Consider the following 16,788-nt stretch of genomic DNA (forward strand, 5'->3'; position numbering starts at 1 on the left):
AAAACTTTGTCAAATATCTTTTATAAAAGAACTTTTTAAAATATTCGACGGTGTCCTTGGGTACTTCTATCATATCTTTTTGTACAAGTTAGGGCAAGTTCCTGGCTTTTGTAAAAGATTTGTCAACAATCTTTGGCAGTGTAAAACGGGACTAATCAATCACTGTTGGCACTACAGTTCATGTTTAATATACACTTTACATCAAATCTGTTGTAATTCACAAAAACGGAAAAAAAGCATAACATACACTTACAAACACATTGTAACAGTCCCACAGAAACAGCACTTACTTGCAAATCTTACTTTATTAGAATGGAGACCAACCCGAGCAGTACATACAAAAAGCATGTGCAGAAAAGATTCCGTATTTATATAGTGAAAATAAACACAAGGTGTGACACTTACCTTTGTAACTTTGAGCTGATTTGCATGACTCTTGGGCACATTTTCCATCACTGAAGATGTGGTGTGAGTCTTTGTGAAGGGAGAGGATGAGGACAATGGTAAGTTTTCTGATAACTTTGTTTCTGAAGTTATGTTAGGTTCAAGAAGCTTAGGTGATTTTGGTTCTTGGTAGTTGTTGAAGTTGAGGCTTTCAGTCAGTTTATCAGGACTTGTTTCAGGATCCTTGAAAGGATTAGAACTGAGGCTTGTTTTTTCTACAGATAATAAATGGAATGGGTTAGTTGTGGAAGATGAAATGCTACTAATAAATGGATTGTTTGAATTATAACTTGAGACTGGAGAAGTGGTGAAAATATTGTCTTCATTTGTTTCTACTGTTAGAGAGTGATACAAAAGTGGTGACAGTGGTGTAGGTGTGACAATATTTGGTGACATACAAGGGACTGCCTGAGTGTTTACTGTATTAATTACATTGAAATTCAAAAGTTTCATATTGGTTGGTGCCTCTGAGTCTTCTTTTGCATCAGGAGAAGGTAAAATAACTTGTTCAAGTTTCCCTCGGTCAGACCAGGAAAAATGGGTAACAGTGACTGGTGTAGTACTACGTATGTATCCACTATCGTTGGAATCGTCCTTGCAGTCGACGGCGCCCGTATCAGCAACTGAGGTGTTATTTCCTCCCAAGGACAGAGTAAGCTTGTCTCCACCCTAGCACAGCCAAGGGAAGCACATTATTTGAAACCATGAGATGGGAAACAAAAAACTTAAGAAGCAAGCAGCAATACTACAATATAGCCCACAACAAAGTCATTTAGGAGGCAAAAACATGCACATCTAAGCACACAAAATGCGTACAGTAAATAAGTGGATTTTTAAACTAATGGTTCTTTACCTAGAAAGTGAATTTTATTACAGATTATGCGAGTGCAAAAATAATACTTGGATAAATAAATACATTAATCATTTCTCAGCTTTTCCGATTAGCAATTACAACATCAAATCCCACAACTTCCACAGAAATATTCCCTTTTGTAGCGTGTCAATTAATTATTACATTTACAAGTAACAACTGTTTTACATGTATGAATAAGGAAAATGACAACAAAAACACTAGTGTAGGAAAAACATTGCAATACATCACAATCAAGCAGACATGATTGAACATAAAAGAATTACTGCAGGTCAGACTGTCAAAGGAAAAAAAAAAAGACAGTAACTGCACCAGCTCAACAACAAATTTACCACGAGTTTAAATATATATGATTAGGTTGCCTACCCAAGAGAAAGATTTGGACACAGTATGAAATTTGTGATAAAGTCATATACATTGCAGGAGAAACTTACCACAGAAACAAATGTAGCACTTGGTGTGTCTGCTGGTAAAGATGTTGCAGTATCATCATCCAGGAACTGATTTTTTCTGTAACAATTAAATCTCATGTATAGCATACTAAAATAGTTTACATAAAATATTATTTACACAATATGTGTCAGACTTTATAGCTCTCTTATAATATGCCTTTTTCATTCTATAAATTGATCAAAGGCTGAAATAATAATAATTTTTTAATGTAAAACTCAGTGAGGTAGCTGCTAGGAAATGTTTTAGAGTTCCATCCCACTGTACTGGTGAAGTCATTACCTTTAGGTGCTTTGCCTTTAGGAAGACTAGAAGTGATCACAGTGTCTTTTTGTCTTGACAGTTACAGTCAGCTGTACATGAACTATGTGTACCAATAACTTTCCTACACATCTATTAAGCATGACACTGCGATACCTACTTGAGAATATATTAGTCCTTATTTGGTTTCAGAAAGGGGGGGGGGGGGTGATTATGGATTTACTTCAGGAATGTTATTGTCCTGCATGTCAAATTTGATTTAAAAGTATGTGAGGATTTCCTCCGATTGACTGTTAAGCTGTCACAACTCATCATATTGAATCTGAGTACTAATAGACGAAATTATCAGTTTTAAAGGTAGCAGACACCAACTCCTTCACGAAGGAGGGCTGTTATCACTTCCTCATTTATGTAAATTTAATTCGAACTACCTCTTTCCATGATAACTGTGGTGGTTATGTTAGTAAAATATTCTGCCATTGTTTGGACAATGTCTGCATTACTTGTGTGTAGCCTCCTGAATGTATAGTTGGTATTGGTGCCTTGGCTTGTGTGTTGTCTTTCTGACAGCTTTCCATACATAAGTGGATCTATTCTTTAATTGAGTTCAGGAACTTCTGACATGACCTTTCCTTGCTCTCCTTTCTTCCAATCCAATAATTTGAGAGTTTGTCTGTGGTTGATGCACCCTCGAAACTTCGCAGTGGCACGTAACTGTCCCTGACTGCAGAGTGGCACTATTTATTCCACGAAGGGACAGGCTTATTTCTGTGGTGGTCTGAGAATTTTTGTATGGATGAGGCAGCATCCTGGTGGTTCATGCTTGTGAAGTGAGCTGCCCAGTCCTGTTCACTGTCTTGATGGTTGAACAGCGCTGTATGACCAAATAGCATCCACTTAGCCCTGATGAGCATCCATTTCAGGGGGTTGTTCTATCTTGCAGGTATATCCAAAAGGGGAAGTTATTGCTTCGTGAAGGTCTGTACCCTGTTCCCACTGAGCAACATCTATGAGAGATGGACAGCATATTGAAAAGTCAGTAGTAGAGAATGACCCCAAAATAGTGACAGAATAAGTGATATCTACATCTACATCCATACTCCGCAAGCCACCTGACGGTGTGTGGCGGAGGGTACCTTGAGTACCTCTATCGGTTCTCCCTTCTATTCCAGTCTCGTATTGTTCGTGGAAAGAAGGATTGTCGGTATGCTTCTGTGTGGGCTCTAATGTCTCTGATTTTATCCTCATGGTCTCTTCGCGAGATATATGTAGGAGGGAGCAATATACTCCTTGACTCTTCGGTGAAGGTATGTTCGCAAAACTTCAACAAAAGCCCGTACCGAGCTACTGAGCGTCTCTTCTGCAGAGTCTTCCACTGGAGTTTATCTATCATCTGCAGAGTCTTCCACTGGAGTTTATCTATCATTTCCTTAATGCTTTCGCGATTACTAAATGATCCTGTAACGAAGCGCGCTGCTCTCCGTTGGATCTTCTCTCTCTCTTCTATCAACCCTATCTGGTACGGATCCCACACTGCTGAGCAGTATTCAAGCAGTGGGCAAACAAGCGTACTGTAACCTACTTCCTTTGTTTTCGGATTGCATTCCCTTAGGATTCTTCCAATGAATCTCAGTCTGGCATCTGCTTTACCAACGATCAACTTTATATGATCATTCCATTTTAAATCACTCCTAATGCGTACTCCCAGATAATTTATGGAATTAACTGCTTCCAGTTTCTCACCTGCTATTTTGTAGCTAAATGATAAGGGATCTTTCTTTCTACGTATTCGCAGCACATTACACTTGTCTACATTGAGATTCAATTGCCATTCCCTGCACCCTGCGTCAATTCGCTGCAGATCCTCCTACATTTCAGTACAAGTTTCCATTGTTACAACCTCTCGATATACCACAGCATCATCCGCAAAAAGCCTCAGTGAACTTCCGATGTCATCCACAAGGTCATTTATGTATATTGTGAATAGCAATGGACCTATGACACTCCCCTGCGGCACACCTGAAATCACTCTTACTTCGGAAGACTTCTCTCCACTGAGAATGACATGCTGCGTTCTGTTATCTAGGAACTCTTCAATCCAATCACACAATTCGTCTGATAGAGTGTACTCCCTGCTGCCGTTGGATAAGCAGCTGCCAGCAGCAAGTCGTATACCCCTAGCTTACTTATTTGTTACGTAGTTTAATTCTTAATTTCTTAGCATGCTTTTGGGTACTTGCATTGTTTAATTCATAAATTTCGGGCATATTATAGTATTTGAGAGTTGCAGCATCGCGCTTTAGTACCTGAATAGTGTAAATTCGCGTAGTCGTCTGTTTTCTGTTTTTGTTTTGAACGGTCAGTGTCGGTTGGTCACAGCCAGTGTGCTCCCTGCCGCCGTTGGATAAGCAGCTGCAGCAGCAAGTCGTATACCCCTAGCTTACTTATTTGTTACATAGTTTAATTCTTTATTTCTTTGCGTGTTTTTGGGTACTTGCATTGTTTAATTCATAAATTTCGGGCGTATTATAGTATGTAAGAGTTGTAGCATCGCACTTTAGTGTTTACTTCGTAGATTCTTACTTAAATTGCGTGAGAGTTTCGTATAGGAGGTGTAATTTCGAGTTTTAGCTACTGTAATCGTAAATTCAGGCAGATTGTAGTGCAGTCATTAGGCATTTGTACAGGTAAGTTAACACATTCTTTGAGTGTTTCCCTTGCGTTATCTAGGCACTGACCCGTGTTTCAGTAACTGTTCAACATCGATTAGAATGGACAGGGACTGTGATTGCTGTGTTCGGATGAGGGCTGAGTTGGCATCCCTTCGCTCACAGCTGCAAGCAGCGCCGACTTCAGTCGCGCAGCTTGAGGCTGTTGCCAATGGGCACCACTGTGGGGGGCCGGACTTAGGTATCACGGGGATGTCAACCTCGTCCCGTCTGTCCCCAGAGCGGTCTGCCGCTGTGGTTGCCACGGTTGCTGCCCGCAGTGGGGCTGAGCCCTCGCCTGTGGTTGATTGGGAGGTCGTTCCAAGGCATGGCAGGCAGCGAAAGACGTCCCCGGAGGCTGATCAGAAAGCCTCCCCGGTGCGTCTGACAAACAGGTTTCAGGCACTGTCTCTAGCTGAGCCAGATGCAACTGCCTGCACTGTTTCAGAGGATGTTTCTCAGTCTTCAAGGTCCGGGCAATCACAGAGGGTGGGCTTATTGGTAGTTGGGAGCCCCAATGTTAGGCGCATAATGGGGACCCTTAGGGATATGGCGGCTAAGGAGGGGAAGAAATCCAGTGTGCATTCCGGGTGGAGTCATTCCTGATGTGGAAAGGGTCCTTCCGGATGCCATGAAGAGCACAGGGTGCAGCCAGCTGCAGGTGGTGGCACATGTCGGCACTAATGACGTGTGTCGCTTTGGATCTGAGGAAATTCTCTCTGGATTCCAGCGGCTATCTGATTTGGTGAAGGCTGCTGGTCTTGCTTACGAGATGAAGGCAGAGCTCACCATCTGCAGCATTGTTGACAGAACCGACTGCAGACCTTTGGTGCACAGCCGGGTGGAGGGTCTGAATCAGAGGCTCAGACGGTATTGCGACCGTGTTGGCTGCAGATTCCTTGACTTGCACCATAGGGTGGTGGGGTTTCGGGTTCCGCTGAATAGGTCAGGAGTTCACTACATTCAGCTGGCGGCTACACAGGTAGCGGAGGCTGTGTGGCGTGGACTGGGCAGTTTTTTAGGTTAGAAGGCCTCGGGAAAGTACGGGGTGGGCTGCAATCTCAAAGAGTGCATGGCAAATACAGGACGTGCTTGGATCAAGGAACAGTCGGAATTTTAGTTGTAATTTGTTGTAGTTGTGCTGGGAAAGTCCCTGAGCTTCAAGCGCTAATAGAAAGCACAGAAGCTGAAATCTTTATAGGTACAGAAAGCTGGCTAAAGCCTGAAATAAGTTCTGCAGAAATTTTTACGAAGTCTCAGACGGTGTTCAGGAAAGATAGATTAGGCAGAATTGGTGGTGGAGTGTTTGTGTCTGTCAGTAGTGGTTTATCTTGTAGTGAAGTCGAAGTAGATACTCCGTGCGAATTGGTATGGGTGGAGGTTATACTTAACAGTCGAACTAAGTTAATAATTGGCTCCTTCTACCGACCATCAGACTCCGATGATATAGTTGCGGAACAGTTCAGAGAAAATTTGAGGCTCGTAACAAATAAATACCCCACTCATACGGTTATAGTTGGTGGGGACTTCAACCTTCCCTCGATATGTTGGCAAAAATACTTGTACAAAACCGGTGGTAGGCAGAAAACATCTTCCGAGATTGTCCTAAATGCTTTCTCCGAAAATTATTTCGAGCAGTTAGTCCACGAACCCACGCGAATTGTAAATGGTTGCGAAAACACACTTGACCTCTTAGCCAAAAACAATCCAGAGCTGATAGAGAGCATCATGACTGATACAGGGATTAGTGATCACAAGGTCGTTGTAGCTAGGCTCAATACCGTTTCTTCCAAATCCACCAGAAACAAACGCAAAATAATTTTATTTAAAAAAGCGGATAAAGTGTCACTAGAAGCCTTCCTAAGAGACAATCTCCATTCCTTCCGAACTGACTATGCAAATGTAGACGAGATGTGGCTCAAATTCAAAGATATAGTAGCAACAGCAATTGAGAGATTCATACCTCATAAATTGGTAAGAGATGGAACTGATATCCCATGGTACACAAAACAGGTCCGAACGCTGTTGCAGAGGCAACTTTTGCATGCGAAGTTCAAAAGAACGCGAAATCCCGAAGATTGGCTAAAATTTATAGATGCGCGAAATTTGGCATGGACTTCAATGCGAAATGCCTTTAATAGGTTCCACAACGAAACTTTTGTCTCGAAATTTGATAGAAAATCCAAAGAAATTCTGGTAGTATGTAAAGTACACAAGCGGCAAGACGCAGTCAATACCTTCGCTGGGCAGTGCCGATGGTACTGTTACCGACGACTGTGCCGCTAAAGCGGAGTTATTGAACGCAGTTTTCCGAAATTCCTTCACCAGGGAAGATGAATGGAATATTCCAGAATTTGAAACATGAACAGCTGCTAGCATGAGTTTCTTAGAAGTAGATACGTTAGGGGTTGCGAAGCAACTCAAATCGCTTGATACGGGCAAGTCTTCATGTCCAGATTGTATACTGATTAGGTTCCTTTCAGATTACGCTGATACAATAGCTCCCTACTTAGCACTCATATACAACCACTCACTCACCGATAGATCTGTACCTACAGACTGGAAAATTGCGCAGGTCGCACCAGTGTTTAAGAAGGGTAGTAGGAGTAATCCATCGAACTACAGACCTATATCATTAACGTCGGTTTGCAGTAGGGTTTTGGAGCATATACTGTATTCAAACATTATGAATCACCTCGAAGGGAACAATCTATTGATACGTAATCAGCATGGTTTCAGAAAACATCATTCTTGTGCAACGCAGCTAGCTCTTTATTCGCACGAAGTAATGGCCGCTATCGACAGGGGATCTCAAGTTGATTCCGTATTTCTAGATTTCTGGAAAGCTTTTGACACCGTTCCTCACAATCGACTTCTAATCAAGCTGTGGGTCTATGGGATATCGTCTCAGTTGTGCGACTGGATTCGTGATTTACTGTCAGGAAGGTCGCAGTTCGTAGTAATAGACGGCAAATCATCGAGTAAAACTGAAGTGATATGAGGTGTTCCCCAGGGAAGTGTCCTGGGACCTCTGCTGTTCCTGGGACCTCTGCTGTTCCTGATCTATATAAATGACCTGGGTGACAATCTGAGCAGTTCTCTTAGGTTGTTCGCAGATGATGCTGTAATTTACCGTCTAGTAAGGTCATCCGAAGACCAGTGTCAGTTGCAAAGTGATTTAGAAAAGATTGCTGTATGGTGTGGCAGGTGGCAGTTGACGCTAAATAATGAAAAGTGTGAGGTGATCCACATGAGTTCCAAAAGAAATCCGTTTGAATTCGATTACTCGATAAATAGTACAATTCTCAAGGCTGTCAATTCAACTAAGTACCTGGGTGTTAAAATTGCGAACAACTTCAGTTGGAAAGACCACATAGATAATATTGTGGGGAAGGCGAGCCAAAGGTTGCGTTTCATTGGCAGGACACTTAGAAGATGCAACAAGTCCACTAAAGAGACAGCTTACACTACACTCGTTTGTCCTCTGTTAGAATATTGCTGCGCGGTGTGAGATCCTTACCAGGTGGGATTGACGGAGGACATCGAAAGGGTGCAAAAAAGGGCAGCTCGTTTTGTATTATGACGTAGTAGGGGAGAGAGTGTGGCAGATATGATCCGCGAATTGGGATGGAAGTCATTACAGCAAAGACATTTTTCGTCGCGGCGAGATCTATTTACGAAATTTCAGTCACCAACTTTCTCTTCTGAATGCAAAAATATTTTGTTGAGCCCAACCTACATAGGTAAGAATGATCATCAAAATAAAATAAGAGAAATCAGAGCTCGAACAGAAAGGTTTAGGTGTTCGTTTTTCACGCGCGCTGTTCGGGAGTGGAATGGTAGAGAGATAGTAGGATTGTGAAACTTCCTGGCAGATTAAAACTGTGTGCCCGACCGAGACTCGAACTCGGGACCTTTGCCTTTCGCGGGCAAGTGCTCTACCAACTGAGCTACCGAAGCACGACTCACGTCCGGTACTCACAGTTTTACTTCTGCCAGTACCTCGTCTCCTACCTTCCAAACTTTACAGAAGCTCTCCTGCGAACCTTGCAGAACTAGCACTCCTGAAAGAAAGGATATTGCGGAGACATGGCTTAGCCACAGCCTGGGGGATGTTTCCAGAATGAGATTTTCACTCTGCAGCGGAGTGTGCGCTGATATGAAACTTCCTGGCAGATTAAAACTGTGAGTACCGGACGTGAGTCGTGCTTCGGTAGCTCAGTTGGTAGAGCACTTGCCCGCGAAAGGCAAAGGTCCCGAGTTCGAGTCTCGGTCGGGCACACAGTTTTAATCTGCCAGGAAGTTTCATATCAGCGCACACTCCGCTGCAGAGTGAAAATCTCATTCAAGTAGGATTGTGGTTCGGCGAACCCTCTGGCAAGCACTTAAATGTGAATTGCAGAGTAGTCATGTAGATGTAGATGTAGATGTAGTCCATATGCTCTTACTTTGTTCATTAAACAACTGTGGGGAACTGTATCGAACGCCTTGTGGAAGTCAAGAAACACGGCATCTACCTGTGAACCCGTGTCTATGGCCCTCTGAGTCTCGTGGACGAATAGTGTTAGCTGGGTTTCACACGATCATCTTTTTCGAAACCCATGCTGATTCCTACAGAGTAGATTTCTAGTCTCCAGAAAAGTCATTATATTGGAACATAATACGTGTTCCAAAATTCTACAACTGATCGACGTTGGAGATATAGGTCTATAGTTCTACACATCTGTTTGACGTCGCTTCTTGAAAACGGGGATGACCTGTGCCCTTTTCCAATCCTTTGGAATGCTACACTCTTCTAGAGACCTACTGTACACTGCTGCAAGAAGGGGGGCAAGTTCCTTCGCGTACTCTGTGTAAAATCGAACTGGTATCCCATCAGGTCCAGCGGCCTTTCCTCTTTTGAGCGATTTTAATTGTTTCTCTATCCCTCTGTCGTCTATTTCGATATCTTCCATTTTGTCATCTGTGCGGCAATCTAGAGAAGGAACTACAGTGCAGTCTTCCTCTGTGAAACAGCTTTGGAAAAAGACATTTAGTATTTTGGCCTTTAGTCTGTCATCCTCTGTTTCAGTACCATTTTGGTCACAGAGTGTCTGGACATTTTGTTTTGATCCACCTACCGCTTTGACATAAGACCAAAGTTTCTTAGGATTTTCTGCCAAGTCAGTACATAGAACGTTACTTTCGAATTCATTGAACGTCTCTCACATAGCCCTCCTCACACTACATTTCGCTTCGCGAAATGTTTGTTTATCTGCACGGCATTGGCTATGTTTATGTTTGCTGTGAAGTTGCCTTTGCTTCCGCAGCAGTTTTCTAACTCTGTTGTTGTACCACGGTGGCTCTTTTCCATCTCTTAGTTATGCTGAGTACTTATGAAGCACAGGTCCTCAGACTGTGTAAAACTCTGATTCTTGCTCTGTGTCAGATAGAGGAGGAACTACACAGCACATTTTGTGTAATATCATCATCAACCAGGAGGAATGACATAGAAAGATGACCAATGGAAGTTTTCAAAGTGTTGTCCAAGTATTCTTTTGGTGGATGGTCCATTGCACAAACTTCTAACTTCTGCTTGGGATATGTATGTGACAAACTGTTTTTAAATCTGTGGTGAGGGCAACAGGTGACATGATATTCACACTTATGAATGCAGCCACCCCCCCATCCTACAGCCCTCACCAGTGTCACTTTTCCTGTGGAATACATACCCTCTCACCACACGGTATGCAAAGATTCACTTTAAGACAGATGCAAAAAGGTCTTACAAGTATCAGCAAAGTTCTTCCAGTTCCATCCTGAATTCATTTGAGTTCCACTATAAAATTCGGGTTTTCTTATTGGTGAATTTTATTTTTGCACCTGTAACACAATAGGAAAAGATAATAAAAAGGTCCCTGGCAAGTATTTTGATGCCTATTATGTACATATATCATACATAAAGTGGGAAAATGCAAGGTGGGTTTCTATATGTAACTTTTATTGCTTAAAATGTTATTTCCCCCATTTTACACTTTCCTGCATTCTACATCAGTTTTTAAAGCCCCTTAAAAAGTGTAAAAGTGAGTTTTCACTCTATTTACAGTTATATTCCTCTATATAATGTCTGACTCTGTGGCACCCATGAAATAGTTTCAGTTCAACAATAGATACAACATAATTTAATGCTTATTCACATCAAAGCACAGCTCTTGAAATGTTCAAACCTCATATTGTGCACACGCGTTGTTTCACTAGTGACCTATTGATTTGCCACTGCACACTCAAAGTATTGTAGTTCATCCACGCATAAAAGCAGAGTGCACAGTTCACAGTTTGTTTAATATTAATCACTATATTTGTGTAGCTTACATCAATATGGTGCACACACACTACTGGTCATTAAAATTGCTACACCACGAAGATGACCTGCTACAGACCCGAAATTTAACCAACAGGAAGATGCTGTGATATGGAAATGATTAGCTTTTCAGGGCATTCACACAAGGTTGGCGCCGGTGGCGACACCTACAACGTGCTGACATGAGGAAAGTTTCCAACCAATTTCTCATACACAAACAGCAGTTGTCTGGTGAAACGTTGTTATGATGCCTCGTGTAAGGAGGAGAAATGTGTACCATCACGTTTCCGACTTTGAAAAGGTCGGATTGTAGCCTATCGCGATTGCAGTTTATCGTATCAAGACATTGCTGCTCGCGTTGGTCAAGATCCAATGACTGTTAGTAGAATATGGAATCGGTGGGTTCAGGAGGGTAATAAGGTATGCCGTGCTGGATCCCAACGGCCTCGTATCACTAGGAGTCGAGATGACAGGCATCTTATCCGCATGGCTGTAATGGATCGCGCAGCCACGTCTCGATCCCTGAGTCAAAAGATGGGGACATTTGCGAGACAACAACCATCTGCACAAACAGTTCAACGACATTTGCAGCAGCATGGACTATCAGCTCGAAGACCATGGCTGTGGTTACCCTTGACGCTGCATCACAGACAGAAGCGCTTGCGATGGTGCACTCAACGACAAACCTGGGTGCACAAATGGCAAAACGTCATTTTTACGGATGAATCCAAGTTCTGTTTACACCATCATGATGGTCGCATCTGTGTTTGCCGACATAGCGGTGAACGCACATTGGAAGCGTGTATTTATCATCGCCATACTGGCGTATCACCTGGCGTGATGGTATCGGGTGCCACTGGTTACATGTCTCTGTCACCTCTTGTTCGCACTGACAGCACTTTGAACAGTTGACATTACATTTCAGATGTGTTACGACCAGTGATTCTACCCTACATTTCAGCAGGATAATGTACGACCGCATGTTGCAGGTCCTGTACGGGCCTTTCTGGATACAGAAAATGTTTGACTGCTGCCCTGGCCAGCACATTCTCCAGATCTCTCACCAACTGCAAATGTCTGGTCAATGGTGGCCGAGCAACTGGCTCGTCACAATACGCCAGTAACTACTCTTGATGAACTGTGGTATCGTGTTGAAGCTGCATAGGCAGCTTTACCTGTACATGCCATCCAAACTCTGTTTGACTCAATGCCCAGGCATATCAAGGCCATTATTACGGCCAAAGGTGGTAATTCTGGGTACTGATTTTTCAGGATCTATGCACCCAAATTGCGTGAAAATGTAATCACATGCCAGTTCTAGTATAATATATCTGTCCAATGAATACCCGTTTATCATCTGCATTCCTTCTTGGTGTAGCAGTTTTAATGACCAGTAGTGTATTAATTTAAATGATTTATCCACAACCTGACACATGAAGGTCGACATACCACCACACTATCACAGCAATAATGAGTATCTCTTATTTATCACTGCCCTTCCATGTGACTGTTCAGTTTCGATAGTAAAAAAATGTGCTCTGTTATAGCAAAGGTATATACAAACACATTGAAACATTTATGTTCAGATAGATGTATTGTTTGAATGTGTTTACATTTAAAATCAAATACAGTGAATGAAACAAGAATAAAAGGGAAAAAATATTCGTATAGCCTCCTAGAGCCATACCTTTACACGCCTTTTACTTTCCACTTAAGGCAGGCATATGAGATTGTTGGGGTGGTGTTTGCAGAGCTTTTCAGTGATACTTGGCAGCTATCTAACAGGTTGGTGTGTAAGTTCATATATAGTGTTTTTGTTTTGCATGTTGGTATTCCAGTGGCTATGGGCTTATGTACCGTTTGCCATTTTTTATTTGTAGTTCACTGTTGCTTTCTGAGTTTACATATTGTCATTTTTTCATTCAGAGATAGTTAGTGAAGCTGTGAATGCTAGAAAATGGAGTGCCAAATGGAGAAATTGCAACATTTTTTATATATTCAACAGAGGGATGCAGCTGCCAAGGATCAATGAAAAGCTCTGTAAACACCACTCCGACAATCTCATATGCCTGCATTAGGTGGAAAGCAAAGGGTGTGTAAAGGTATGACTCTAGAGAGGCTATACAAATATTTTTTCCCTTTGTTCTTGTTTCATTCACTGTATTTTAAATGTCAACTCATTCAAACAATACATCTCTCTGAACATAGACGTTTCAATGTATTTATATATATACCTTTGCATAACAGAGCACTTGTGTGTGTGTGTGTGTGTGTGTGTGTGTTTTTTTTTTTTTTTTTTTTTTTTTTTTTTAACTAGCGAAACTGAAAGGTTGCGTGGCAGGGCAGCGATGAATAAGAGACACACATTGTTGCCGTGACGGAGTGGCTGGTATGTTGACCTTCGTGTGTGATGTTATGGATATATCTTTTAAATTAATATGTGCATCATATTGATATAAGTTACAGAAAGATAGCGATTAATATTTAGTAAACTGTGAAGTGTGCACTCTGCTTTTATGCATGGATGAACTAAGATACTTTGAGTATGCAATGGAGGCAGTCAGAAACTTTTGCACCGTGTATGAGAATAATGCTACTGGATAGAGCATGGCAAGAAAATGGTTTTAAGGAGGATTGTTATGACATTAATGACTCTCCATGTTCAGGAAGACCTTCAGGGTTTGATGAAGATTATTTAAACACATTGATCCACAATGATTCACATGGGTGTACTCACGAACTGGCAAATGTGATGAACTGTGATCATTTCACCATTGTGCAAAATTTGGATGCAATGGGGGAGGTTCAGAAATCAGGTGTAGGGGTACTACATGCTTTAAGCCAAAATAACAAATATCGGCGAGTGGCCGCATGTGCACCTCTGATTGCTCATCATCAATTGGCTCGTGAACAACACCGACCATTCCAAGTATGTATCATTACTGGTGACAAAAAGTAGTTTTTTTTTATGCTTACATAATGAAAAGAAATGAATGGTGGAGCCTAAACAAAGCAGCAACTCCCCATATAAATACATACGCACATCAACAAAAAAGGATGTTATGCATCTGGTGGAACAGTGACGGTGTGATGTACTACGAATTGCTTCCCCAAGGTTTGACCATCACTGTTGACATTTGTTGTCAACAACTGAGACACCTTGCAGACACAGTCCATGAACAACGACCAGGATGACTGCATGAAGCAATGTTACTCCACAATAACACCTGCCTACATTCCGCTAGACTTTCAAAAAACACTATATACATAAAACACAATGCAGGAATTAGGTTAGGGAGTTATTCCACAACCATGTTATTTACCTGATCTTGCAACCTGATTTTCACATTTATCGCTCTCTATCAAACAACCTTCAAGGAAATTCCTTTTCGGGTGAAAATGTGCTCGGAACATGGCTCAACAAGTTCCTCACCTCAAAACCATGTGATTTCTACAGTCATAGAATTGAAAAGTTACCCTACTGTTGGCAGGCTGTTGTAAATAGTGAAGGAGGGTATATTATTGATGACTAAAATCTCTGTTTTAGGTATCTGTTGTGTTTATTAAACTTGTGGAAAGATGCTACAAATGTGTGCACCTACTCAATACATCCATCACATTGGTGCTATTTTCAGCTCTGATAATACCAATCTTCTGCTATAAGATATCTTGAGAGCATCTTTCACCTGACAAATTCAACCCCATGTGAAAGTCAATTTATTTCTAGATGTGGACACATTGCTTTTGATTTTATCTTGTTGTAGTAATGAATGAATCTCTGCCCTCTGGACTTTACCCTATTTGACACTGTTATCTTTTCCAAAACATACTATTCTGCATTTTCATTTGTGCGCCTCCTTTACTCATTTCAAAAGAATTGGTCTATCCTGATGAATTCGTTTGGAATGTTAAAAGCCTTGACAACCTTTATGAAAGATGAGAAGATTGGTGCCCGTTGTGCCTAACATATTTTCATTATCTCTGCATTCTGTATTCCTTTCTTAATTTGTATCTTTTGTATTGTCTGCTCCTCATCACTGACTTGACTATCTTTTTGAAGGTGCTTTTCATTCTCTTCATGACAATAAAAACATTCTAGAATGTTAGCGGAGAATATAATTTTACCCTTTTGAGGCCTGGGTGGTATTGGGTGTCACATTCTCCTCCATATATCTGATTACTTCGTAGCATTCCACGAAATGAGGAACATTCTCCCCACCCTTCAAAACTGGCATTAAGTCACCCACCCAAACCACACAATATCCTACCCTGTCTTTACGCTTCTCTGCTCCTAATCCTCTGTTCCAGGGGTTATATCACTGTGGAAGACCCTGATATATGGTGTATCCAATACACATGCCAGTCATCTTCCTATTCCACGCATGCCACTGTCATTACATAACCCCCAAAGGCATCAAATGCTGGGCCATAAGAGGAAACAGCCACATCAAAAACCGTTTTCAAATGCATGAAATTAAATATAACAATGCACCAACTATTCCCCTAGCAAACTGGCCAATGAGTGTCTTGATCATTCAGTTGCAGATTAAGCTGTGTAATGTGACTTCAATGACTGCTTCACCCAGCCCATGCCATCTGAGTGGTAGCAACCCCCCCCCCCCCCCCCAAAATAACAACTTTTGTAATGCACATGTGGGAATTCTACCTGCAATATATCCTCCCCTTTACTTTTCTACTCCATCCTAACTCATTCGATGTAATTATTCCTAATTTCCTTCTACTACTCTGAATGCCCACCTTAACCCTTCATTTTTTTCATAAACTCTTCACCTAGTAGGCCCTCACTTACCTGAATAGGTGACTGCCACTTCTGCGAATGCATCAACATGTTTCACAACAGACTGATCTTTCCTAGGGTCCCCTGATTCTAGCCCCTCTTCCCATCTCCCACCCCTTCCATTTCCCTGCCATCCTGCACAGTCAAGACTGCAACTCATACCAGTCGGGCTACAATGCCAGGAGATAACAGCCCCCTCCCCATTAGTGTGTGTGTTTTATATTTTCATTATTTGCAATAAATGGAGCTATTTACCCATCTTTGTAAAGGCACCCACACTGACCTCGCCAGCAAAAGTTATCTTCCTCGGCTTTGTTAGTTCTGGATTTTTCAACTTTGGTTTAATATACTGTACCGATTTAATACTTGGTATATTTTATGAAGTTCTGTATAAAATGTTATACCTACCCGAGGATTAAATTCTTTTCTGCCAAATCATCTTTGTTGTTTTTCAACTCTACTTCAATTTTGGCTGAAAACAGAGGAAACAAAATCTCAGTAAACAAAAAAATACCTCAAAGATCATTTAATCATATCTGCGTAACAAAGATAAAAACTGAAAAAGTGTTTTACATGCACAAGTTATGATTTAGATGGAAGCATGAACAACTAATGTGACAAAAATAAAAACAGATTCATATTAGTGTCTAGTGCTATGTAATGGTAGACTAACTTAATGTTTCTAACAGAGTGGGCCACATGCACAAACGTAATACAACAGTTATTCAAGATCTAAATTAATTTTAGTTTATCACTCTTCTTCCTCTGTTTCCCCCCTCATCATCTCAACTTATCAGCAGAACTCAATAACTGTGTTATGCAAGTACTGGAATATGCAAAAAAACATTGCAGTACAAAATTATTTACACTCATCATGTCTACAACAGGTCTTCACTCACTACAAAGTGCCCACTGC

At 41.5% G+C, this 16,788-nt stretch overlaps 1 protein-coding gene across 3 annotated transcripts in view; it reads right to left on the bottom strand.

Annotated features, from left to right (window-relative positions):
• LOC126185089 (band 4.1-like protein 5) overlaps positions 1–16,788 on the bottom strand; it is a 167,700-nt gene that overhangs the window by 27,410 nt on the left and 123,502 nt on the right. For 2 of the 3 annotated variants that reach the window (XM_049927885.1, XM_049927884.1), the window contains 3 exons: positions 16,281–16,344; positions 1,750–1,825; positions 406–1,113 (listed from right to left, as the gene is read on the bottom strand). In XM_049927885.1, coding sequence (XP_049783842.1) covers positions 406–1,113; positions 1,750–1,825; positions 16,281–16,344 — 848 coding nt within the window. The remainder of the gene's footprint in view (positions 1–405; positions 1,114–1,749; positions 1,826–16,280; positions 16,345–16,788) is intronic. The other variant, XM_049927886.1, reaches the window with a different exon arrangement.

The sequence above is a fragment of the Schistocerca cancellata genome, chromosome 4, assembly GCF_023864275.1.
Source record: "Schistocerca cancellata isolate TAMUIC-IGC-003103 chromosome 4, iqSchCanc2.1, whole genome shotgun sequence".
NCBI classification, from domain to species: Eukaryota; Metazoa; Arthropoda; class Insecta; order Orthoptera; family Acrididae; genus Schistocerca; species Schistocerca cancellata.